General features: G+C 35.4%; 1 protein-coding gene across 2 annotated transcripts in view; it reads left to right on the forward strand.

The window, feature by feature from the left end:
* DNAJB14 (DnaJ heat shock protein family (Hsp40) member B14) overlaps positions 1–23,395 on the forward strand; it is a 43,338-nt gene extending 19,943 nt beyond the window's left edge. For both annotated transcript variants that reach the window (XM_040477548.1, XM_040477556.1), the window contains 6 exons: positions 4,088–4,233; positions 12,742–12,927; positions 14,747–14,841; positions 15,628–15,737; positions 16,573–16,745; positions 21,611–23,395. In XM_040477548.1, the coding sequence (XP_040333482.1) occupies positions 4,088–4,233; positions 12,742–12,927; positions 14,747–14,841; positions 15,628–15,737; positions 16,573–16,745; positions 21,611–21,735 (835 nt within the window). In that variant the 3' untranslated portion in view covers positions 21,736–23,395. The remainder of the gene's footprint in view (positions 1–4,087; positions 4,234–12,741; positions 12,928–14,746; positions 14,842–15,627; positions 15,738–16,572; positions 16,746–21,610) is intronic.
* The last annotated feature ends 3,737 nt before the right edge of the window (positions 23,396–27,132 follow it).

The following is a 27,132-nucleotide window of genomic DNA, read 5'->3' on the forward strand; positions in this document are numbered from 1 at the left end:
TATATATATATATACAAAGAATGACAAATGCATTGAGTTGGTGAAGGCACAATGATCAAAAATATAAATTGAAATAAATATATGAATGGTAATTCATTCATGTGTGAAATATTAAGTAAATGAGTGTATTTGGAGCCTTACTTGAAATAATGGAGTAGTCTGCAGCCTGTCCACTGGTGATGTCAACTTTATACCTCTTTGCTGGCTTCTCAGAAAATTTCTCTTGTTAACATGTGTTGAAAAACTCAGTGCAAGGAGGATATAGTAGAACTAGCTACACTTAAGAATTAGTGAAATAAGGGGTACCTGGGTGGTTCAGTCAGTTAAGCGTCTGACTTCGGCTCAGGTCATGCTCTCACGGTTTGTGAGTTCAAATCCCATGTCAGGTTCTGTGCTGACAGCTCAGAGCCTGGAACCCTGCTTTGGATTCTGTGTCTCCCTCTGTCTCTGCTCCTCCCCCGCTTGTGCTCTGTGTCTCTCTCTCTCTCAAAAATAAATAAACATTAAAAAAAAAGAATTAGTGAAATAATTGTTTTTCTACCTCTTTTTGTGACAATTCTTAGCTTTAGACACATCTGCAGAAGATTGCGAATTCCATCCTAATTTTCCTACCCTATCCAGCAGTCCTCTCTTGGGCTGCCTTTTCCTATTGCCTAGCCTTTTATGCTCAGGAAATCTCAACAAAACAATTTTGGAGGGTTAGTCTGGCATATAATTTATCATCTTGTGCATGCAAACCAAGTAATAATGACTTTAGGATTGTTTAGTGTTTTATCACTGCCTTTTGTTTTCTGCATTCACATAGTGTCTATCATATTCTTGGCTCTATTCCTTGTCCCACAGTCTGTTCTCCTCTATTCCAAATTAACTTTTTTTTTTTTAATGTTTTATTTATTATTGACAGAGAGAGACAGAGCATGAGCGGGGGAGGGGCAGAGAGAGAGGGAGACACAGAATCGGAAGCAGGCTCCAGGCTCTGAGCCGTTAGCCCAGAGCCCAACGCGGGGCTCAAACTCGTGAACCACGAGATCGTGACCTGAGCTGAAGTCGGACGCTTAACCGACTGAGCCATCCAGGCACCCCCAAGTTAACTTTTGATGCCAACTACATTATAGCACTTACCACCTTTGACCGTTAGATCCTAACCGTTTCTGCCTTCAAATTGGGCCATTCATCCATCCGTCCATCTATTATACATCCATTCACCACATATAGTGAACAAGACATAATCTTTGCCTTCAGGAGGTCTATAGTCTAGAAGAGGGCTCGGACCAGGTAGGTGCAGTACACTGTGGTAATTGCCGGGGTAGGGCTCAAGTCCAGAGGGTTTTGGGGAAGATACAGCAGGAGCACCAAACTGAGTCTTGAGGAATTGGAATTCTTGAGAAAATGAAAAGCCAAGCTGAGGTCTGAAGCAGTTGTGGAAACTAACTAAGCAAGAAGCAGAGAAGGCACGTTCTGGGCACCAAAACCAACATTTGAAAATACCTGGGAGAGAAAAGTCTGTTTAAACACTGATAGGAAAAGTGGATAGAAAGGAAGAGGTGGGTTACTCAGGTGTCTGAAGGGTTCCTTTTCCTTACCGTGGTTCTGAGGGCAGAATTTTCAAGTCAGACAGACTAAGGTTTGAGTCCTTACTTGTGAGGCCTTTCCTCATCATCCTATTTAAAATAGCTGCCTTCTTGTCCATTCTCTAGTCCCCTTTGTCACTTTATTTTTCTCTACTTATCACCATACGATGTACTTTATATTTTACTTGTTTGTTCATTGTTCATCCCTCTCCCAATTGTAAATTTAATGTGAATCGTGATTCTTTTCAGTATTTTATTCACCACTATAGCATCTGAAATAGTGTCCGCAGAAAGTAATTGATCAGTAAATTTTTGTTGAAAAAATAAACTCAGTTCCCCTCTATTACTTTGTTATATGACTTTTGGCAACTTAACCATTCAAAGCCTTGATTTTCTCATTGGTTAAATAGGAATAACATCTAATGAGGAGGAAATGAAACAATTTATGTAAAATAGCCAGTATAATATGATTCTGCAATTCTCTGTGTGAAATCTTTGTGGACCAAATGTAGGTTGGAATTCAGAATTGTTCATATTTTAGGAAGATAGTAAGGAGCATATATTATACATTACATAGCAACACTTAACCTCTAGTGAGCAGCCCAGAACCTAATAGTAACATTTCTGCAGCAACATATTCACACCTAAATGGGATAAATGAAAACCCTATAGCAGCTTCACATCCAATCAGGTCAAATTTTGCCTCTGAAAGAGTTCAGTCAGGTTTCTGCATCAAATTGGTTATAGAATAACTTTCGTTTTTCAGAGCTTTATGGATTTTGGAACATGGATATGTGATTGTGGACCTGTGCCTGACACACAGTAGGTGTTCTATAAATGTCCCCTTTCATTTTTTTTCTGTCACATAGTTTCTAAACATATCTGGGAGAATGGGTTCTACAAAGGCAGGAAGCATTCTCTGTTTTATTCACAAATATATCTCAAGTGCCCAGAACACTGTCTGTGACATAATTGGTGCTCAATAAATATTGCTGGTTAAACAAAGGAAATATCATGTTTATGGAATAAAATGTTAATAATTATTATCAAAGTAGAAACATCCAATTTTAATTATTTTTATCATAAAGAAGACCGCAAAACAGATTTTTGTTGATGTGTGATTATAAATAGATTTCTATAATCTTATACAGTGTCTTCTCTCTTTTTTTTTTACTTTGTTCATTTAACAAATGTTGAATACTGTCATTATTATTTTTTTAAGTTTATTTATTTTGAGAGAGAGAGAGAGAGAGAGAAAGGAGCATGTGTGAGGGAGGGGCAGCGAGAGAGGGAGAGAGAGAGAATCCCAAGCAGGATCCGTGCTGTCAGCACAGAGCCCAAAGTGGGGCTCGATCTCATGAGCCATGAGATCATGACCTGAGTTGAAATCAAGAGTCAGGTGCTTAATCAACTGAGCCACCCGGGTGCCCCTGAATGCGATCATTATAAAAGGAGGGCTAAGGCTCATTTATTCCAGAAATATTTACTGAGAACCTATCCTGTATCAAGCACTGTGATGACTTATAGGTTCAGTAGTAAAATAAGATCAATCATGTCTCAGAACTTTAAGTCACTCTGCAGTTCTTTAGCTGCCAGTGAACAATTATTTCTTAGCTCTTTATCCTGTTGCTACTTCAGGCGACTCACACATGGAACACATCTAAAGTCATACAGTACTCCACAGAAGATGTTTAAAATGTTACTGTATTCTAGTGAAGGAAAATTAGTAAGTTTGGGGGAGAATATTAACATTTAAAAGTTATTAGTGTTCTCTGCTCCAGTCAGAGTATTTTATTTCTTCATATTCTTTAAAGACTGCGGGCTTAAATCTGTTAACACCTTTAGTTAGCTATGTCAGTAATCTTTAAAAGTATGCTCATCAGAATGAAAATTGGGTGTAACATTTTTGACTCCTGTGATGTACATTATTATGAGGTTTTATCTTTCTTAGAGTGACACAGATGAATTCTCTTTAGAATAGCCAAACTGAGTTAATTTGCATTGACGTTGAAACCATAGAGTACTTGTAATTGTTTTACATGCACTAAATATTGCTGTGATATTTGGTGAGGTCTGCATTATGTGACAATAGAACTCTTGGAATGCAGTGTGTATTAAATTAACCTTAGCTACGACATACTTGGGAAAAGTTTTGGAATTTCTTGGTGCACTTAAGAGTACTATAAAATTATTCTCACTCTCTCATTCTAGCTTCAGTGTGTGCTCTGTCCTTCATCCATGATTGTTACGGGCTTTGCTACTTCTCTGTAGTTGGGATAAAATGCACCAAGGACATTCTCATGGCCAACTCTCCATAGGCTGGAAAGAGGTTAAGGGAATGGTCTGTGGTCAAAAAAGAGAATGAAGCAATAACCTTTAATGGGATAAGCTATCATTTGATACTGAGGAAATAGTCCACAGACAGTTCTTCTTAGTATTCTAATAAGTAAAAATTAGAGATATTTCCTGAAGTTCTTCCTTGAAATTTACATTATAACACACTCTCTTGTTCACAGCATAAACAAATGTAAAAATTACTATGAAGTACTTGGAGTTACCAAAGATGCTGGTGATGAAGATTTGAAAAAAGCTTATAGAAAGCTTGCTTTGAAGTTTCATCCAGACAAAAACCATGCACCTGGAGCAACAGATGCTTTTAAAAGTAAAGTAAACCTTTTAAAGCAGTTTTACTAAGCTCTTTGTAGAATCCACTTTACAGTGTTTTAGAATATTAAATTCTGCCTTTAGACTGGTTCATTTAGAAGCCAGCTTAAGCAAGTGTCCTCAAAATCCTTTAAAACTTTATTATTAATTTGTTATACCAAGAGCCAAACAAATACAGTGTGGCTTCAAAAGAGCAAAATGCCAGTTTGGGCGAAGTTGTAAGTAACTTTTCTAGATAATCATGCATGCTTTCTAGTTTACTACACTAGTGTGTGGTATACATAAGCTTCTAGTGCATTACCATCTGTTTCCAAGGGCACTGAAACAAAACATAGCTTTTGCGAGTTTTTAGGATAATAGAGACTGTCTAAAATTGGGAAATTGCTTGGGAATTTCTGTTTGCCCAGTGTTGTTATATTTCTGTTAACTGGCCAATTTTTGCATTTTTTTGTATGTGGTTCTAACTATGGTGATTTTTTTTTCTTTTTAAGAATTAGTATCTTGGGGCACCTGGCTGGCTCAGTTGGTGGAGTATGCAACTCTTGATCTTGGGGTCATGAATCTGAGTCCCACCTTGGGCATAGAGCTTACTTAAAAAAGTCTTTTTCCTTTTGCCTACTCATTCTTCCTCATTTTCTTAATATTATTTCAAGGTTTTTTGTGGTTGTTGTTGCCGGTTTCATGAATGAATGTCACCTCATTTTATAATTTCGTATTTTGTTACATGCAGTTTGTTCATAGTAGTTAACTTCTAATTCATAGGAAAATGCTTAAATTTGTCATTGCCCCCAGGAGCCTGGTGGCTTGGTCGGTTAAGTGTCTGACTTCAGCTCAGGTCATGATTTTGCTGTTTGTGGGTTTGAGCCCCACGTCGGGCTCTGTGATAACAGCTCAGAGCCTGGAGCCTGCTTTGGATTCTGTGTCTCTCTCTCTGCCCTTCCCTTGCTTGTGCTCTGCCTCTCTCTCTCTCTCAAAAATAAACAAACATAAAAAAAATTTTTTTTTAATTTGTGATTGTTCTTCTTGAGAATTAGGCATTTTTACAGTCAGCATATCATGTTTGCAGTGAAACACTGGGGTCTTGGAATAACAGGATGGAGACACTAATTTTTAAAATGCTCCTAAAACATAGATGATTCCATTGGTCTTTCACAAAATACTGTTGATATTATTTACAAAACAGTTTTATTTCTTGAAGGAAGCTGCCAAGTCCAATGTATTTTGGCAATTAATATATTCCAATAAAAGCAGCTGCCAAAGTGGCGCCGGTAGAAGTAAAATATCCCTGTGACACTGAGCACCTTCTCTGTTTTCTTCAGTTAAAAGTGGCATCTTGAAAATAGAGAAAATGTTTCTTTACTCCAAAGCACTAACTTTAGCACATAATGTGGAAAAAAAATAATTTTTTTCCACATTATGAATTAAAGTCATTTAATTTAAAATTGTTGTTGTTGTTTTCAGTTTTATTTAAGTAATCTCTACACCCAACATGGGGCTCAAACTCATGACTTGGAGATCAAGAGTCGCACGGTCTTCCAGCTGAGCCAGCCAAGCACCCCAAATTGTTGGTGCTTTTAAATAGTGAAAAATATCTTGGCAGTGAGTTCTTTGCATGTTTGTGATCTGCTAAGTGATTCCAGTTTTAATTCTTCATTAATATTAAAAATGTTAAACTGCTCGTTCCTCTCACTTCATATTGAAGTCGTGTTAGCATTATTAGTCTTGAAATAACAGTGAGTGGATCTACCAATATTTTTACATGTTATGTTACATTTCGAAGAGGTGAGCAGTATAAACGTCACTCCAGCTAGACATTCGGAAGGAACTTGACAAAGGTGATTATACTTTGATGTGGTACATTTCAGAGTCTAATGCTCCGCTTTGCAAACTAGAAACTTAATATTTATCAACATGCTGGGAGGTGGTTCCTCTCTAGAGGAGAGGCTCACATTATTCAGTACACAGGAGGTTATCTGTAAATCAGAATGCCAATTTATTAATCCCAAAGAGGATCAGAATAGGGAATTGGTTGATGAGCGCGTTTTTCATTGAGTGGGTGGAAAACTAGGTTGTAATTCACAGATGCTTGGTGTGCAGAGGTAGTTAATTAGAAGACATTACGGCTAGTGTCATCATACAGAAATCATTTATTCAGCACCCAGGATCTTTTCATTATCTTCTGAATCCTCTTAAGTTTATTTATTTATTTTGAGAGAGAGAGCAGGGGAGGGGCAGGGAGAGAGAGGGAGAGAGAGAATCTCAAGCAGTCTCTGCACTGTCAGCGCGGAGCCCAACGAAAGGCTCGATCTCATGGCCTGAGCCAAAACCAAGAGTCGGTCACTTAACAGACTGAGCCACACAGGCGCCCCTCATTTTATTTTATTTTTAACCAATTGATCCTAACTTCTGTTTTTGGGATACTAAGCACTTTGTTTTAAGCAAATATTATAGTTTTTTCTTTTGTATGAAAGGTAAGTATAGATTGATTGCTCTGTAACTGCCAAAAGACATTTTACAGAAGATGGACACCATTTGCTTTTTATTTCCTTCAAGAATAAAAAAGAGGAGGTAATCAGTTTCGGGAATTAAATTAGAGAGAAGAGATATTTTCATTTGTGTGGGTCTTTTGTTTTGTTTTGTTTTTTAAATAAGCTCAATGCCCAATGTGGGGCTTGAACTCACGATCAAGAGTCACACACTTTACTGGGTGAGCCAGCCAGGTACCCCTTCATTTGTGTGTTTTGTAAAGCTTTAAAAATAAAAGATAGGTTGCTATCAAGGAGGATAGACTAAACGAACTCTTAAGTTCTTTACAGTTAGGATTGTAACTGAAGTTTCTCAAAGCAGGGAATATTTTGTTTACATCTAGAGAGTAAATTGCACAGTATATATGAACATACTTTAAAAAAATATTTGAATGAAATGGATCCCTTTCCTTCTGTCTGATGTGGTTGTCTTCAAAATATACCCCGTCTACTTTATCTTCAAAGACTCCCAAGTATTTCAGAGACCGTTTGAACAATACCTATACTGTATATATAGTTATACACCCTGACCAAGTAGAGTTTATTCCAAGAATGCAAGGCTGATGTTTGAAAAATCAGTGTGACCCACTATATTAACAGGCTAAAGAAGAAAAATCTCATGATTGTATCAATCAGTGTGGGAAAAGCATTTGAAAAATTTCACCACTCATTTGTGATAAAAATTAACAGAAAAAAAGCCCTGACAGAATAAATAGGAATAGAAAGGCCTTGCGTCAAATTGATAAAAGAGCAACTACAGAAAACACTATACTTAATGGTAAAAGACTGAATGCTTCCCCCCAAGATTGAGAACAAAGCTAGAATGTTTCCTTTCACCACACTTATTCAGTATAGTGTTGGAAATTCTAGTCAGTGCATTAAGGTGAGAAAATAAAAGAGATAAATATTATAGGAAAGAGATAAAACTGTCCCTGTTTACAAATGATCTAATTATAAAAAATCTCAAGAATGTACCTCACCCCGATATTTTTAGAATTGATATATATATTCTGCAAGATTTTAGGATACAAAAAGCAGTTTTTCTCTTTAGAAATATTTGGTACATTTCAGTATACTAGCAGTGAATATATAGATACAAATTAAAAATTCATTAGATTAGTAATCAGAAACTCCCAAAAATAACTCAGATGCCTTTCCTGGAGAATCCTACAGAACTTTTAAAGAAAAATCTAAACTAATTCTACGGTCTCTTCCTGAAAATAGAATCAATGTAATCAAACACATACACACAAGAAATACTTAGGTGTAAATTTAACAAACCTTTTACAGGATTTTTATGCTGAATGCTATTTAATACTAGTGAAAGAAATCAGAGAAGATGTAAATAAATAGAACAATATATCATGTTCACGGATTGGAAGACAGCATAGTAAAGATGTCAGGTGTCATCAAATTGATATGCGTATTTAACACAGTTCCTGTCAAAATCCTAGGAAGCCTTTTTTTTTTTTTTGTAGATTAAAGTAAGTTTGCTCTAGAACTCATATGGAAAGATAAAGAACCTGAATAAATAAGAACAATTTACTAAAAGAATGGAGTGGAGTCATCAGTTTATCTAATTTCAGGGCTAACTTTATAGCTACAGTGGTCAAAAGAGTGTGGTATTGGCAGAGGGATAGACAAATAGATTAGTGGAACAGCATGGGAAGCCCCAGTATTGACCCATACAAATATACCTAACTGGCTTTTGACAAAGGTGCAAAAGCAATTTAACAGAGGAAGGATAGACTTTTCAGCAAATGGTTTTGGAGCAATTAGATATTCATAGTTGAAAAGAGTTAACTTTGACCTAAATCTTATACTTTTTGCAAGAATGAACTTGAAATAAATCATAAACTATAAAACGCTTTTTAACTCTTAGCAAAAATCATGGGAGCAAATCTTTAGGATCTTAGGCTAGACAATAATTTCTTATACTTAACACCAAAAGCACAGCTTATAAAAGGAAAAGTTGATAATTTGGATTTCATAATTTTTTTTTTTTTTTTTAAAGTTTGCTCTGTAGAGACCTTATGAAGGATGAAAAGACAAATACCAGGATGGGAGAAAATATTTGCCAAACACATATCTGGAAAAGACTACTATCTAAAATATATAAAGAACTCCTCAGACTCAAAAATTTAAAAACAGACAATTCAATAAAGAAAATGAGTAAAAGACATTTCACTGAAGATGACAAATGGAAAGATACAAATGGAAAATAAGCAATGAAAAGATATTTAACATCATTCATTAGCCTTTAGAGATAGTGTAAAGTAAAACCAAATGAGATATCACTGATGACTAAAATAAAAAATAGTGACGGGGCGCCCAGCGGCTCAGTTGGTTAAGCCGCCAACTTCGGCTCAGGTCATGATCTCATAGTTCGTGAGTTCAAGCCCCGCGTCTGGCTCTGTGATGATAGCTCTGAGCCTGGAGGCTACTTCAGATTCTGTGTCTCTCTCTCTCTGCGCGTCCCCCATTTGCTCTGTCTCTCTCTCTCTCTCTCTCTCTCTCTCTCTCAAAAATAAATAAAACGTTAAAGAAATTAAAAAAAAAAGTGACAACATCTTTGGTGTTAGATGTGGATGTGGAAAACTGGATCACTCATACATGGTGGATGGGATGTAACATGACACAGTCATTCTGTAAAATGGTTAGTTTGGCAGGTTCTCAAAAAACTAAATATTCAGCGACCATACAACCCAGCAGTTGCGTTCCTGGACATCTATCCTAGAGAAATGAAAGTTTATGTTCACACGTAAACCTGTACATGAATGTAAATAGCAGTTTTATTCATAATACCAAAAACTAGAAACAACCCATTCAGTGGGTGAATGACGAAACAAACAGTGGGACATCCATACCATGAAGTACTACTCATCAATGAGAAGGAATGAACTGTAGTAGTCCCTTCTTACCTGCAGGGGTGATGTTCCAAGACCCCCAGTGGACTTTTGAAACCACAGATAGTACTGAACCCTATATATACTGTGGGTGTTTTTTCTATACATACATACCTGTGATAAAGTGTAATTTTATAAATTAGGCACAGTAAGATATTAACAACAATAACAATAAAATACAATTTTAACAACATACTATAATGAAAGTTACATAAATGTGGTGTCTCTCTCCCCCCCCCCCCTCTCTAAATATCTTATTGTACTGCATTCACCCTTGTTGTGATGATGTGAGATGATGAAATGCCTACATGATAAGATGAAGTGAGATGAGTGAGGTAGGCATAGTGATGCAGCATCAGGCTACTATTGACATCTGATGATAAGTCAGAAGGAGGATCATCTGCTTCCACACCATGGTTGATTAAGGGTAACTGAAACCATGGATTGGAGGTAAAGGAGAGACTATGGTTTTGGCTTACCTAACAACCTGGATTGATCGCCAAAGAATTATGCTAATTGAGAAAAGCCAATCCCAAATGGTTTCATTCCATTTATATGCTGTATTATTCTTCTTATATAATATTCCTGAAATGCCAAAAATACAGAACTAGAGACTAGATTAGTGGTCGTTAGGGATTAAAGAGGGGATGGAAGGGAAGGAAATGGGTGTGGTTTTACAAGGGCAATGAGAGGATGCTAGTGGAAATGTCCGATATCCTGATTATATCAGTATCGATATCCTATTTGTGATAGTACTTTAATTTTACAAGATATTGCTCTTGGAGAAATTCGGTAGCAGGTACAAAGGATCTCTCTGTATTATTTCTTACAACCTCATGTAAGTTTAAAGTTACCTCAGAATGAAAATTTGATAAGGGGCGCCTGGGTGGCTCAGTCAGTTAAAATCTGACTTCCGCTCAAGTCATAATCTCACGGTTTGTGAGTTCAAGCCCCACTTCGGGTGAGCCCTTGTCCCACTTTGGGTGAGCGGGAGCCCCACTTTGGGTTAGCCCCACTTCTCTCTCTCTCTCTCTCTGGCCCTCATGGGATATTCTCTCTCTCTCTGTCTCTCTCCCTCCCTCTCCCCCTCCACTGTCTCTCTCTCTCTCTCTCTCTCTCTCTGCCTCTCATGGGATTCTCTTTCTCTCTCTCCCTCTCTCTCTGCCCCTCACTCACTTGAGCCCTCTTTCTCTCTCTAAGAAAAAAAAAAAAAGAATAGAAGTTAAATTAAAGAGAAGAGAATATGGTGGAAGTTACCTTTGGTGAAGTAAGTGAGACTGGGGTAGAAATGTATTTTGTACAGCTTTTGAATACCAAAATAAATTTTGGGCTTAATTTTTTAGGTAATAAGGAACTGAAAAACAATTTTTATTATGGGTATAGAACAAAGTAAATGAATAGAAAATTAGAATAAATTGTCTTACATATACAATTATGGGTTATGACAGTATTTCACATAGATTTTCTAAAATAGCTTGCTGTTTGGAAATTACTTTTTTAAAAAACAAAACCTGTTTTAAAATAGGATTGAGATGCCAATATATCAATGATGTAAAAAGTAACAGCATTATGAAATTACTTGGAATAGTCTATTTGTATATAGACTGATATTATTGGAAATAACAACTGATGTTACTGGAAGTACAACTTTGGCAGATATTGATAGATATGCTTCTCTTTTAGGTATGGTTTAATACCTTGATGTTGTTTGTAAGTACATTGTTTGGATCTCTGATCATGCTTTCCCGTTAGAGCAACATTATAAATCGTGGCTATATTTCTGAGTCATAGATCTATTTGAGAATCTAAAGAAAGGTTTGGATTATCTCCTTAGATAAATGGACCATCAAACTAATTTTTCATATACTGGGATTCACAGACCACCTGCAAGCTATCTCTGAATCCCAGGTTTTAGTTTTAGAATCTCTATAAGAAGAAAAGTTCCAGAGTATATGTGTATAATTAATTTCAGTGTGATATCTAATCATCCAAAAATAACTAATGAGCATCTATTTGCTTGCACAGTACCTATGGCAGCTGCCACATGGGACCCAAAAAGTGTTTTTAAAATACCCCATATTGCGAAAGGTTTACAATCAACTTTAAGAAGCAAGCTGTATTTATGAAATGATTATTAGAAGTGTCAGAATGAGAATAGGGTAATTCCTGCTTGGATCAAAGCATTACAGCTTTTGTAAATTACCTCAAAAAGACATTTTTGTAACCAACATACCATTGCCTCTTTTGGACGTGGGAGTATGAGAAGGGAAATAGAATTCTTTATAAATAAATACCACAAACTTAGTGAAGTGAGATAGGAACACTAGAGACCATCTGGATCCATTCAGAAGCAAATTCAGATTTCACAAGTGCACCATGGGGATACTGCAGTGAAAACATAGACATTGTCCATACCCTCATGGAGTTTCCAGTGTTAAGAGGAATAAATTGTTCATGAATAGAATGAAAAATAGCACATTGTGGGCTGGCATGTGCAACAGTGTAGGTTGCATAGAGTATACTTACTGCGCTAACATTTTGACCTTGAACAAGTTTCTTAACCTTTTTGAGGCTCAGGAGGCTCATCTGTAATTTAGGGATAATAATGAATAATGTAATAAGATACTGTGTTCAAAGCCTGGCAGTTGGTCACTACTGTTACTATTATTGGTTTGAGTAGCTCTAATGAATGACTAAATTAGGGTATTCAAAAGGAAGAAGTAGGATATTAGGGGATGGACCATTAGTAGTAAGAAAGCAGGATGTACATTCCTTTATATGCAAGATAGTAAGGAGACTTACCATCTCATAAAAATTTGAATGGGAGGTAATAATATGTGTAATGGCAGGCAATGTATGTCTTTTTAAAAAATATATACGAAAATAAGTTATTAACTGTTTTACTATTTCTTGATTAGCCTTAAGTAGGATTTGTTGGGTTTTTTTTGTTTCTTGTCTGTATATGTGGGGGTTTTTTTGTTTGTTTTTTGGTTAACATGGCAGTAGCTTTTATATGGGGAAGTCTTTTATAGTATAAAAACTTTGCTTACCAACTGTTACTCATTACCTTTTCAGAGATTGGAAATGCTTATGCTGTTTTAAGCAATCCAGAAAAACGAAAACAATATGACCTCACGGGCAATGAAGAACAAGCATGTAATCACCAGAACAATGGTAGATTTAATTTCCATAGAGGTTGTGAAGCTGATATAACTCCAGAAGACTTGTTTAATATATTCTTTGGTGGTGGATTTCCTTCAGGTATTTTAATGTTAGTTATAAATATTATATTTAATGAAGCTAGAGATTCTCACCTCCAATTAGGCTACGTAGAGATTTATCTACTTTCTCCGCTACATTTCTTAACAGTATTAGGATCCTCCGATGACTTTTCATGAAGGTAGAAAAAAATGTTAGATTTATTACCTTCAATGTAAGTCTGACTTTTTTCTAGAACATGTTTTAATTTTTTTAAAAAAGAAATGAGTACAGATATTCTCTATTTTATATAAAGCTGAAGAAAGGATATATAAATAGGAGATCCAGTGGCAGTGTCTTAATTAAGTGCTATTACAATTACAGGAGGTATCATATACCCTAGATGACAATTTGACATTGGTTCTCTGAAGATCTTTGTAGACATTTCATTCATCGCGTTATAAATTGCTAGTTTGGATATATGTAGAGGTACTTTTCATTGAAATATTAAAATGTTTGATTCATAGGTTATATATAAAGTAAGTGGGTTTTTAAAATTATTTTAAGATAGGGGCGCCTGGGTGGCTCAGTCGGTTAAGCGTCCGACTTCGGCTCAGGTCACGATCTCGCGGTCCGTGAGTTCGAGCCCCGCGTTGGGCTCTGGGCTGATGGCTCAGAGCCTGGAGCCTGCTTCCGATTCTGTGTCTCCCTCTCTCTCTGCCCCTCCCCCGTTCATGCTCTGTCTCTCTCTGTCTCAAAAATAAATAAAAAACATTAAAAAAAATTAAAAAAAATAAAATAAAATTATTTTAAGATAGAAATAATTGGTTGAATTAGGCTATCAAAGTAAAATATTGTAGAAGTACTACTAAATGAATAGATTTTATAGTACCAGCATAAGTTGTATTGAATGCTACTTTATTTACTCTGAGTTGTGTGAGAATTAATGTTCTCTAACTGTATAGCTCCTGTAAGATAGTTAAAATTATAGCTCCAGTAATGTTGACATCATTTATTTAAGGTACTAAGTTAAACATTCGATTCAAAATTAGGAGAATCTTCATGAATGTAGCAATATAATTTGGCCTGATGGCCCTGCCTGAATATTATTGAGAAAGATTATGGTCGTTGACAGGGCATTTTGTAAAGCATCCTTGAAGGAAAGAGAATGTGTAAATGCAAATTAATGAATGAAAATACAACATGTATTTTGACATATTATGACGTATAATTACTTCTCACAGAAAAGTTATCCAGACTAGTAATTTTGATGGTAAATATGTGGGAACAATCAAGAATCTTTCGGGTTAATAGTCAAGTTTCAGATAGTTGAGTTACAGTTCTTTTGCTTGTTATGACATAATTTACTTTGTCAGAGGTAGCTCTTTCTGATTGGTCACCTTATTTGAAAACAATCTGATTGTCTATCAGCAGGAGAATACTTGAATAAATTGTGGTTCACCTCTACCATATTCTATTATACAGCTGTTTGGTTTTTTTGTTTTTAATAAGTTCTAGCACTGTCTTGATTTCTAGAGGTATTTGTGATTCATTGATAAATGCAGAAAGCAGAGTTTGAGAGTAAGACCCAAGATTTGTAAAAACAACCAACCACAACAAAGTCCTCTATGGATGCAATATTAGGGAGGACTCTTATTTAGGTTTTCATAAAGAACTTCCATCTCCAAGGAAGCAAAGTCTGGGAAGGATCATCGCTGTTTCTATCCACCCTTTACTCACAGGAGGAAAGGGCAATAAGCATTCCCTACTCAAACATGTATTATTTTAGTAACTTTTAAAAATTAAATAAAAATGTAAAAAATATATCATTTTTCTGATCACAGTTTCTCTCCTTAGTTTTACCTTGCTTTTAATTTTTTAGGTAGCGTACATTCATTTTCAAATGGACGAGCTGGTTATAGCCATCAACATCAGCATCGACATAGTGGACATGAACGAGAAGAAGAAAGAGGAGATGTATGTTTATGATATGATTAGAAATCTTCAAAATGGCACATTTCAGTTCAGGAAAAGCAATTAGGGTTGTCTGAAAATAGGGCAAGTTGTTTTAAAAGGAAGTAATGAGTTTTCCCTTACCAGAGGTATTCAATAGAGACTAGACAGTCCTTCAGGGATATTGCGGGAGCAGGGGTAGAAGTCAAGGTAAGAGGGTGGTGGGCAAAATGATACCTTGGAGTTTGGTGTTCTATGATTCTGATGAAGATACCCCTGCAGAGTGCATGCTTTGAAGAAAGCTTCTCGTTGTTGGTCCTAAAGAATTTAGAATTAATACTGAAAAACTTAAGTTAGAAGTTACTTTCCTTGTTCTAATACAGTTATACCCAATTGCATATAGCACTTAAATTACATGAAGTGGAAAGGTAAATAGAAAGAACGCTGGACTAGAAATCAAAAGGCATGGGCCCCAGCTCTGACACTCGTCTGCTTCATGTACCACTCTGAAATTCAAGGGAAAAATAGTTTTGCAAGAGAGAGAACTTCTTCATCTGTTACATGAGATCAGTTCATATCAGTGTTTTCCAAATCAGGATATCTACAGATCTACATATCTGCATATCTCCACCTGGAAAGTGGTATTTTTAAGAATCACTCCAGGAAGCTGGTATGATCAGGCAGATTTGAAAGCACCGAGCCAGATGATGTCAAATGTCCTTTCTGCCTCTAAAAATATATGACAACTGTTGGATTATTGACAACTACAGTTATATTACAATTTGTTGTTTTTTGATGATTTTTTTATAGGGAGGTTTTTCTGTGTTTATCCAGCTGATGCCCATTATTGTATTGATCCTCGTGTCATTATTAAGCCAATTGATGGTCTCTAATCCTCCTTATTCCTTATATCCCAGATCGTAAGTAGCTAAGTTTTACACACACACAAAAATATTGTTTCTTATCTAGCTTCCTTTAAAGGACCTTGTGCTCTCTTTAGCTTTTAAGTAATTTTCTATTGCTACAAGTGTACCAGATTTTAAAATTTCTAATTTAAAAAAATCGTTGCTCAAGTAATAAATTTGTATTATCTTGTTAGTTTACATTTCTGTTCTATTGTGGATAAAGACAGAAGTACTGTATTTGAGCTTAATAGCAATTTATGTAATAGGTAATATGATGAGATCAAAGACAAAAAATAGTTTGAAAGACAAAAGTAGAATTATAATTGATGTTACATAGATTTGTATCATTGAGGGGTAAACCACTTCACTCTTTTGTTTATGACATGTTAATTAAATAAAAACAAATATTACTTTTTTGGTATATGAGGTATTTTTCCGCAATATACTTTATATAAGATCAGGACATAAAGGAAATTTAATGCAGCATCCATTCTAGAAAACTTTAGTGTAATACAGTGAACATACAAGAAACTGATAAAATCATATTGCCAGTGATTTTACAGTATTAAAAGCAGATTGGTGTAAAAATAAGAAATAACTTTTCCTTTCTTCTAAATAAGATTTTAATTAACTAAGAATTGAAAGAACTTATAAGAATCTATATTAAAATAGGATTACTTTTTTATTACATGAATGGTGGTTTTAGGCAATTTGAAAAAATGTAAACAAATGATTACTAATGTTAACTTTTTAATTATTTTTAGTTGTTTTGTTAACTTGGTTTGTAGTAGCAGGATCAGAATGTACAATTTTAATTAAAAAAAATAATGATCAAGCATTTCTTTTGCAGTGGATCAGGGCAAACTATTAAAATGCAGACAGAAAACTTGGGTGTCGTTTATTATGTCAACAAGGACTTTAAAAATGAATATAAAGGAATGTTATTACAAAAAGTAGAAAAGAGTGTGGAAGAAGATTATGTGACTAATATTCGAAATAATTGCTGGAAAGAAAGACAACAAAGTAAGTTTATGAAATGTTTAACATTTAAAAACTTATTCAGAGTCTTTGGAATTGATTATTGTAGATTTCCCTCCTCCAGAAATGTTCTGGAATTGCCTGGCACATAATTGGAGCTCAGTACTTGAATACGACAATACATTTTAATGTACATGTGGCCTTATAATAGTATAAACACATAGTTTACATAGAAAGCACTTAATAAATGGTATGTATTGTTATCAGTAAATATTTGGTTGAATAAGTGAATAATTCCAAATTTCATTGTATTTAAGATGTTGTCAATTGTAACATGCATCATTATTTTATGTATCACTAGAAAAGAAAAAATTCTGGTACATTTGTTATGTCATCGATTTTAATATGCATCCTGTTTCAGAGTGAAGTTTGAAACTCTTCATTAATTTAGCTTAAGCATTTAACACTTAATGTATAATGAGTTTTGTTGACATTTTGTTTTATTCTGTACGTGAAGTCCTTGGGAACACTTAATCAATTTGTTTAGCCTTTTCCAGCCTCAGCTTCCTTAATTTAAGAAGCAGTTCCACCCATAAAAAGCTTGACCGTAAGAATTTGCAGAGATGGTGCATGTGAATCTAGTGTTGTTACGGTTATTGTTTTTCTGACTGTTACATATAATAATGTAGACCATATAAAGTAGACTTTGGGGTTAAACAAACTAAAGTTGAATCCCAGCTCTGTAATTTTTCGCTGAGTGATTAGGGCCAAATATTCTAACCTTCATGAATTTCCTCCCTCAGGTGTGAAATGGATGATGCTGACTAGTGGGAAGAGGAACTAAGTGTCATTTGTATAATCCTTAGTTTCAGTCACTGTCCCAAGCACTTTATATATATTAACTTATTTAATTTCCACAACACCACTCTGAAGTTATTATACCCATTTTATATATGACGAAGCTGAGACACAGAGAGATTTAGTAACTTGCCCAGGGTCATAGAGGTAGTCTGTGATTCAAACCAGCCAGTCCAGGCACTGTGCTCTGTAATCTTCTCAATAATGCCCAACTTTATGGGTTTGTCATAAAAATTAAATCAGACAATAAAGTGTTTCACATGGAGTAAATGCCCAGAAAAATGGTAGCAGTTATCATCATCTCCCATCCAGTAGGGAAGAGTCGATAAAACATAACCTTTGTATACTTCCAAGAAAGTTCTTGTCTCTGACTTTGGAGTCCTCATCTATATAGTGGCAGTTAGAAGAGAAAGTGGAAGTTAGAAACCTTCTTGGTTTCCAAGTCTGAGTCTGTGAAATCCTTCTGGTCTCAATGTGGAGAAGGTTATACTAGACTATTGGTTTTCTTTTTTTTTATTTTTTTTTTAATTTTTTTATTTTTTCAACGTTTATTTATTTTTGGGACAGAGAGAGACAGAGCATGAACGGGGGAGGGGCAGAGAGAGAGGGAGACACAGAATCAGAAACAGGCTCCAGGCTCTGAGCCATCAGCCCAGAGCCCGACGCGGGGCTCGAACTCACGGACCGCGAGATCGTGACCTGGCTGAAGTCGGACGCTTAACCGACTGCGCCATCCAGGCGCCCCTAGACTATTGGTTTTCAACTGGAAATGATTTGCCCCTGCTTCACAATATGTTTGGTAATGTCTGGAAACTTTGTGTGTGTCACTATGGGGTGGGGGTGGGAGAGATTGCTGCTGGCATCCAACAGACCAGACTGGGGCCGTGGTCTGCTAAACATCCTGCAGTGCAGGGGACAGCCCCCACAACAGAGTTCTCTGGACCAAAATATCGATATCACTGAGGCTGAGAAACTCCATTAGCGGAAGGTCTTAAGGACAGAGCACACCAAATATTATTTATTTCATTTTATTTCACTTTTTGGTCTCTAGTGCCTTGCACAATCCTTGGCATATCTTGGCATATCGTAAACTTTTGATGGATATATGAATAATTGGATGAAAGATTAATGAATTCATAAGAATGAATGTACGAAAGACCTGCGTATTTTGTGTTAAAAGAACGACTAACACATTAGATCTATCACCTTTCAAATACGAATTCTAATCTTCAACCACATATGGGTGATTTGGGGATTATGCATACTTAAATTCTGTTACCTTAAATAATTGGGAAATTGGCTGAATAAATAGAAAGAAGGAAGGAAAAGATATTCATGTTTGTGGAAGATAGTGTAATGTTATGGTAAGAGTGAAGGCTCTGAGACTGCCTTGCAAGATAAGATCCTGGCTCCACCAATATGTGACCCAGACCAAGTTACTTAACCTCTCTAAATCATAATTATCTCATCATTAAAATGTGGACCATAACAGATCATATATGTTACACTTAACATAATATCTTGCATCTGTAAGTGTTCAATAGTATTACTTATGGTATTTATAATCATTTTTTATTCTATCCATACTATGAACCAAGTGTTTTTGCTTGGCATACTTTAGTTTAATCTTTTAGTAATCTGGCAGGATTGGTATTAATGTTCACAGACTTTGAATCTGTTCTGTTTACCAAGTTGTCTGCAGCTATATTGTACACAGTTAACATGTGTGTCTTTTAAAGTTACTATCGGAAGGAAATTTTAACTAAAATCTGATTTTAGTAAGTCATTATTTACAAAACCACTTGGTTGCATTCAAGAGTATCAGTGGAACAAGACAAAAAGACTAAAGACTTAGAGACTAAAAAGAAATGACAACTAAATACAGTGTATGATCCTGGATTGGCTCCTGGGCGGGGAGGGGAGGAAATGGCTGTAGTGGACATCCTTGGGACGACAGGTGAAATTTGAGCATGGACTGTACATTAGATAAGAGGATTCTACTGTTGTTGAATTTCTGAATTTGAAAATTGTATTGTGGTTATGTAAGAGAATGCTCTTGTTAGGAGAAACATGCTGAAGTAATTAGGAATGAAAAGTCATGACGTCTGCACCTTATTCTCAAAAGGTTTTGTAAAGTAATAATCACCACCACAACAGTAACAGCCTTTATTATTGAGAGAGCTGAAGCAGATTTGACAAAAGGTGAAGAATTGGTCAATCAAGGTCTAAAGGGTTTTAGAGCGTTCGTTCGTTTCAGTACACTTTAATGTGGGTTTGAAATTTTCAAAATGAGATTTAACAAATTTAAGTGAAGATGGAAGTGGGAGGAGCTCGGTATGACACTAATTAATCCATTGATTGAAAGTTTTACTTGTTGATTGGGATAAGTTCATCTTGTTTTATAAATTGATGTCATCAAAAAGGTTGTTGGCCAATAGATTTCTTTTTACCAGAGTTTTTCTGTTCTGTAGTCACTTTTAACACTGTGTAATGTCTAGATTGGTAAAGTAGGTGTTTTATAAAACACAAGCAATAATTTGAAGTAATGGAAAGAATAAAAGGGTAGCAGTTTGGAGGTTTGGCTTGGAATCTAGACCCTGCTGTTGACTAGCCCTGTGAACTTTGTTTTATCTACCTCATCTGGGAAGAAACATCTGCGAAAGGATTTCACAAATGCTTCATTTGTAAATAAAAGGGATGGAGCGATTTTGACTGAGTTGTTAAATCCTAGCTGGATTGACGGAATAAAGATCTGTTCTGAAGATCTTTGCCAGTAGAATACACTCTTACTGTGAGTATTATCTTGAATGTGGTCCTGACTGATGTCTTTTACTTTGGCCATTGTTTTCCAGAAAGTAAGTGACTTTTTTCTGGGTCTTGTTACATTTTTTTCCTAAGTGCCCCCACCCTTTGGAAGTGTTAATAAACAGTGAAATGACTGAGAGTAACGGGAAGATAGCAAGGAATAGTTCCCGGAAGATCTCTCGGAAGATTCCCATTTGTTCTTTTTAGTAATGCTATCCACATACTGAAGAACATCTTAGTACTTATTTGCTAAATACCACTACTATGATGCTGTAGCAAGCTATTTTCTGTTATGTGTTCCTTCAGTAAGATTTTTTAAATTTAATTTTTATTTTTTTATTATATATTTTTTTAAAGTTTATTTTTATTTATTTTGAGAGACAGAGAGCAAGCAGGGGAGGGGCACAGAAAGGGCGACAGAATTCCAAGCAGGCTCTGCACTGTCAGCGCAGAGCCTGATGGGGGGCTCAAACTCATGAACTGTGAGATCATGACCTGAGCCAAAATCAAGAGTCAGATGCTTAACCTACTGAGCCACCCAGGTGCCCCAAGATTTTTTTTTTTTTTAATTCAAGTGAACTCAGGACAAGATTTCAATTTTTTCTACTCAAGTCCTGGCATAATGAATTAATCTGAACCCTTAACAAGAGGTCACAGCAAAAACAACCACTAGCAGGATTGAATAGCATATGGTATCTTCAGGATGAAAGGTCCAGACGATGCTTTAGAGCAGTAATTTTTATTTTTATTTTTTTTAATTTTTTTTCAACATTTATTTATTTTTGGGACAGAGAGAGACAGAGCATGAACGGGGGAGGGGCAGAGAGAGAGGGAGACACAGAATCGGAAACAGGCTCCAGGCTCCGAGCCATCCGCCCAGAGCCTGACGCGGGGCTCAAACTCACGGACCGCGAGATCGTGACCTGGCTGAAGTCGGACGCTTAACTGACTGCGCCACCCAGGCGCCCCTAGAGCAGTAGTTTTTAAACCACTGGAGACAGGAGTGAGGGAAATGGTTGATAGGATTTTATTTTCATTTTCTTCCCAGAACAGCTCTGTGTTGGTTTTACATGCTAGGCTTCCAAAGGCTTTTAGGAGGAATACTTGGATTTCTTTCTTAAAAAAAAAAAAAAAAAGTCAGTTAATAGAAATGTATTGAAGGGCTTCTATTAACCATCATTTCGGTTTAAATAACTAGGTGACCTAAATTAGTATCTACTTAGCAAAATGTTTTTGTTTGTTAACAGAAACAGATATGCAGTATGCCGCAAAAGTATACCGTGATGATCGTCTCCGAAGGAAGGCAGATGCCTTGAGCATGGACAACTGTAAAGAATTGGAGCGGCTGACCAGTATTTATAAAGGAGGATGAACTGGGATTGTGTTTATACCTTCTAGTGTACTCTTAATTTCTTCCGTAAGTAAGTTTAGTTTCATCATGAGAGCTAAAGAAAAAGATTGGATGTTAACAACGAAACTGAATGGTTGGTCCCTGAAATCTTGGACTGTTTGTGACCTACTGGCTCCTTTAAATAGTAAGGAACTGAAAACTAAAAGTAACATTTTCGTTATGCTTCTGCAGTTATTTTCACTTTAAAAGCGTACTACATTATTCCTAAATAAAATGTTGTGAGAAAGGATTATCACACCTGTGGCAGTTTCCAGTTTTAGTAGTTCTCCATGTTTCCTTTTGTCATGTAAATATTTCTGGAATGATCATTTTGTGTACATACGGGTTACTACATTTTTATTTAAATTCTTTCAGCATTTAGCTCCATGAGACACTTTAGTTTAAACTGATAGAATAAATGTCCTATGAGAAAATTACGTTTTCCTTGTCAGATGTCGAATGTTGGTGGAGTTCAAGCAATGAAACTTTTTCAAAAAGAAAAGAAAAAACAAAAGCTGTTTAACTTTGTGTAAATCTTGTAGCATTATCAGCTTAGAGGGAATTGATATTTTTAATATTGCCATTATATTCCAGAATATATATTGAGATAAATGAACTGGTGTAGAGTATCAGTTTGCTATTTAGTTTTATGAATTGCTAAGCCATGCATAGAAATGAAATGCTATACTGATAGATTTTAAAGAAAATATGAGGAAATGGCTATGTAGATATTAAACAGAAAGGGTCTTCAACAGTAAATTGCACTTACGTCATTTGCAATTCCAATAATTATAAGCCCCTCAAATGTTTATATATCTGTCATTGAAGGTTGCTCAGATTTATGAAGAAGAAGACCCACCTGTTTTGTCCCCCATGGAAATTTTACTTTTTTCTTAGTTATCATTTAAGCAGGATCTCAAGTAAATGGGTTCTTCTACAAATGAGTAATAAAAAAAAAATACTACTAAAATGAAGCTTCGTGCCTTTTAACCTGATTGCCAACTCTTAAACATATAAGTAGATTACAGCACACTTATTTGATCAGAGCATGATCTGTTTGGCCATATGCAACAGTGAGCAGAAATATAGCAGCAGGTAGAATAGTGATTTATAGCAAGTTATCCTTACAAAATTCTGAGCTAAAAATCTATTCACCATTGAGTAATTCAATTAGTCTAATAGGAATAAGCTGTCTGTAATTCAATCCATAATATAAATTAGAAAAATAAGCTGGAAATTGAAGTTTTTGGTGCCTGTATATTGAGTATGAACCTATTTGATTTCTAGTCTAACAGCTGTAATATTTTAATGATTTTGCTTCATACTCAGTTAATGGAACACAAATGCATCTTTGGTAGTTTTTTTTTAGTATGTGAGGGGATGCCAGTTAGAGTGGCAGTGTTCTTTTATTTAAAGATTTTTTTTCTGAATGTAGTGAATTTTATAGCACCTGTTGAATAAAACCGCTAAAATGATCATTCTTTTTAAAAATGTTCTCTGATATCCCCTTTCCAGGTGAATCAGTAGAAATACCTGAATGAATTAGTGGGTTAAACGAAACAACATACTGTTCCAGGAAAACTGGACAGCTAAACCAGTTTTCTTTTAGAAATATTTAAAGAAATAAAATAATAGCAGTGCTGGGGCGCCTGGGTGGCGCAGTCGGTTAAGCGCCCGACTTCAGCCAGGTCACGATCTCGCGGTCCGGGAGTTCGAGCCCCGCGTCGGGCTCTGGGCTGATGGCTCAGAGCCTGGAGCCTGTTTCCGATTCTGTGTCTCCCTCTCTCTCTGCCCCTCCCCTGTTCATGCTCTGTCTGTCTCTGTCCCAAAAATAAACGTTGAAAAAAAAAATTAAAAAAAAAAAATAATAGCAGTGCTAAAAGAAAATACAAATTTAAATATGTTCTTGAGCCTGTAGAGTGATTTTTTTAAAAAATAAGGTCATAGCATTCTAATTAACTTTGAAAGTTCATGTACATCAGAAAACTTAACAAAAATTTAAGAGAAAAAATCTCATCCTTTTATTTTTCCAGCTTTAGTGGGAAATTTACACTATTGTGATTGATGCTAATGTGAACTGAACTCTTGTTGAGTGATTCTTTTTCCCTTAATCTCGGCTTTTTAAGGGGATTCATGTAGTTATCAAATGAAGTGAAGTTATACATTATGGAGTCATGTGTGGCTTTTGGACAGTATTATATTTCAGTTGCATTGCTGCATTCCATCACATTTCATAAAATGTTTGGGGGAGTGTGTTTGAGAAAATAAAATTTTCAGACAACTGTGTGAAATACCTGATTGAGTGCCTGATAATTTAAGCCACGTATAAAGTGTGCAAGGAAAGATTAAGTCCTTAATGTTGTCTATATTTTGGTGTAAAGACCCAACCAAGTGTCTTAGAATTTGGGGTTAATTCTACAAAGTAAGAGGATTTTAACTATCTTGAGATAGAGGATGTTCATATTTTCTACTCTTCTGATAAAAATCTCAACTTTTACCATCTTATTTTTAGCTACATGAGCTTTGCAATTTCATTTGATAACTTGTACTATTCATTTTAATCATTGCCTCAAAGCTCTCAATCTCTGAGTATTGCTTTACTAGCTGTTCTAACTAGTATTTGAGAAGTTTGGCCGCAACTATATTTATTAATGCTTTACATTTTTATCCCTTTTTACATACATACATATAAACATCATTGTCCTTGTAAGGATTTGGGGGAAAGTAAATAGTATCTTTTCTCCTCCTTTTTTTGATTCCTTAGTTCCCAGATAGACTGGTGCTAGTCATTTATAAGCTTCAGAATTTATTTTGATCAAATCTGAGAATGTCATTCTCAATGAGAAAATTCAAGTTTTAATCCATCTAGTATGTAAAAATAATATATTTTGGGGACGGATTGCATTTGAATGCTTAAATAAGTATTTGTTTCATAATCATTGCATTTTTATTTATAATATACACAGATTTGGTAGAATAAATCCTTAAGGCGTATATATGCCAATGCATTAAGCCACTCTGCTTTTGTGTCAGCTCAGGTGTTCACAAGAATAGGAATGTGGAGTTTCAGCCCTTCACTGTAATTGCACTTTTATGCTTAAGTTTTCTTCCTGTTAAATCTTCAGCTACACTAGTATGTAAAATAGTGTATAGTGAGAGAAATGATCACCCTCTTCATTTCTCTTTGTTGCTCTGTTGTAATAGTTTTAAATGCATCTGTTTTTTAATAACTGTGACATATTCTTAATAACGTATTCCCACATATTTCGTTAAAAATTAAATCTCCCACTTGTGTTAAGACAATGAAACATTTTTTGATGTTGACTTGAGAACCAAATGAGCCATCTTTCCAGTTAAGTAAGTGTTACGGCAGAGGACCATATAGTTCAAAAGGAGAATTTGTGCATTTATTTAGTTTCCCCAAATGAAGGTTCAGGACTACCCATGTTACTATCTGTCTTCATACTGAGTGTAGCAAACTGAAAGGGCATCATAATCTTTTTTTTTTTTTTTTGTCTGAACAGAAAAAGTCCTGAAAATGAACAATAAATCTGAATTTTAATCTTTACTAAGTCGCCGAAAACCATGTCTGTTGGCCACGTTGGACAGTTGCCTAGTTAAAATCCATAACATCCTCTATAAACCAATGAAAAAGGAAAGAATAGTATAACAATAACTTATAAAACATTTTTTGATTTTAATTTTTAAGTACAAAGAAAAAGTGAGTAGAATGAGGATCTTCAAGGAATTCTTACACATCCCTTTAATAATCTGACAGGCAACACAGTCCTAGAATTCAGGCTTCCTTTTTGGCTTCCATTACTATTAAATAGACACTTTCATGTAAACGGAAACATTTTCCCTCAAAACATTAACTCAAAACATACTCCTTATATTAAGGATTATATAACCGCGTGTTTTGTAAGTTCCCTGTGTGTAACTTTTTCCTGTTGGTATGTGATTCGTTCTCATTTAATTTTATTATCTGCTGGTTTTGGGGCCAATGGACTTGTGAATATTCTGTGGACGTGTCCATGTATAGGTGTATATATATATATATATATATTTTTCCAGCTAATACCTCAAATGTGTGATTGTTTAATATATACCACACTATGTTTGCACAGAGCAGGGCTTCCAGTAGCCATGGATATTCTTATTTCTAACTTTGAAAATCATTCCACAGAATTTCATTGGTGTGAATTCTTTCTATTGATCCGTTTCAAATTTTAAACAGAGATTCCTGTTATAAGGCTCATACTTCAAATATAACTGTATGTTTCTGTATCTAGCAGTGGAAATATGTCAGGGTAAGAAGTGTTTCTTGAAGTGTCTAGTTTAGTAAGTTTTTATTAACAATTGGGACTACTGGTCACCGGGCTGTCTACTGACTGCACAGTGATGACACCCGGCATGAATTTGAGCAAGTCTTACTCACTTTGGCACAGGAGTCAGGCCATTCCAATCTGATTCTACTATGCCATTTAAGAGTGCCACTAAAATAATAGAGGTTTTCAAGTGACACTGTAGTATTTTAAGCATCGATTTCAAAATGAATTGTTTTTTGAGTTGGCTGACCATACCAATGAGAAGAAAGAAACTCACTCATAAATGGTATTTTATAATTTATTTATATTAAGAAATGCTTCTTACCTGTTTTGGTTTTGGCTTTGTTTTTTGGATAGCTACATAAGACTTTTCCACTTAAAGTTTAAATCATGTGTTTTTTAAAGCTGCAGGTAGTTTTCAAGGTGTGATGGAATTTTAATGGAAGCCTTGTATAAGTTAAATGAAGTGATACTGGTAAAGGAGAGCTAACTTTATTTGTCTATAGTGCATTCAAGATTATACAATTAGATTTAAAAATGAAATGTCTGATTTGTAAAATACTTACTGTTATATCAGACTTATAAAATAAAATTTTCTGTGTGAGAACTCTGTTAAAGAAAATGCACTTGATTTTTAATGAATGTTCTGCTGAATGATTTGTGATGAATTTTTGTCTTTCAGTCTCTGCAGTTTATCTCAATATATGAATAAAAAGAAGGTCTGTTCTCACTGTAAAGGATTTGTTTTTCTCATGTTTGATACTCTTAATATGCACTTTCTTTCATTCGTTCAACCATTCAACAAATGTCTGAATGCCTGCTGTATCCCAGGCAGTGAGCTGATTGCTGGGAATTAATCACTGAACAAGACAAACATCCTTATGGAGTTTATATCTAGCCAGGAAAATAAATGTCAAGTAAATAACTAATTATAATTACGATGAATAGTACAAAGAAAAGTCTAAGGTCCAACGAGAGCATATGTCTAGAAGATGTAACCTACTCTGGGAGGGATGATTAGGGGAAGTTTCTCCGAGAAAGTGAGCTTGAG

Source organism: Herpailurus yagouaroundi, unplaced genomic scaffold, assembly GCF_014898765.1.
Source record: "Herpailurus yagouaroundi ecotype Mexico unplaced genomic scaffold, PumYag 28, whole genome shotgun sequence".
Taxonomy (NCBI): Eukaryota; Metazoa; Chordata; class Mammalia; order Carnivora; family Felidae; genus Herpailurus; species Herpailurus yagouaroundi.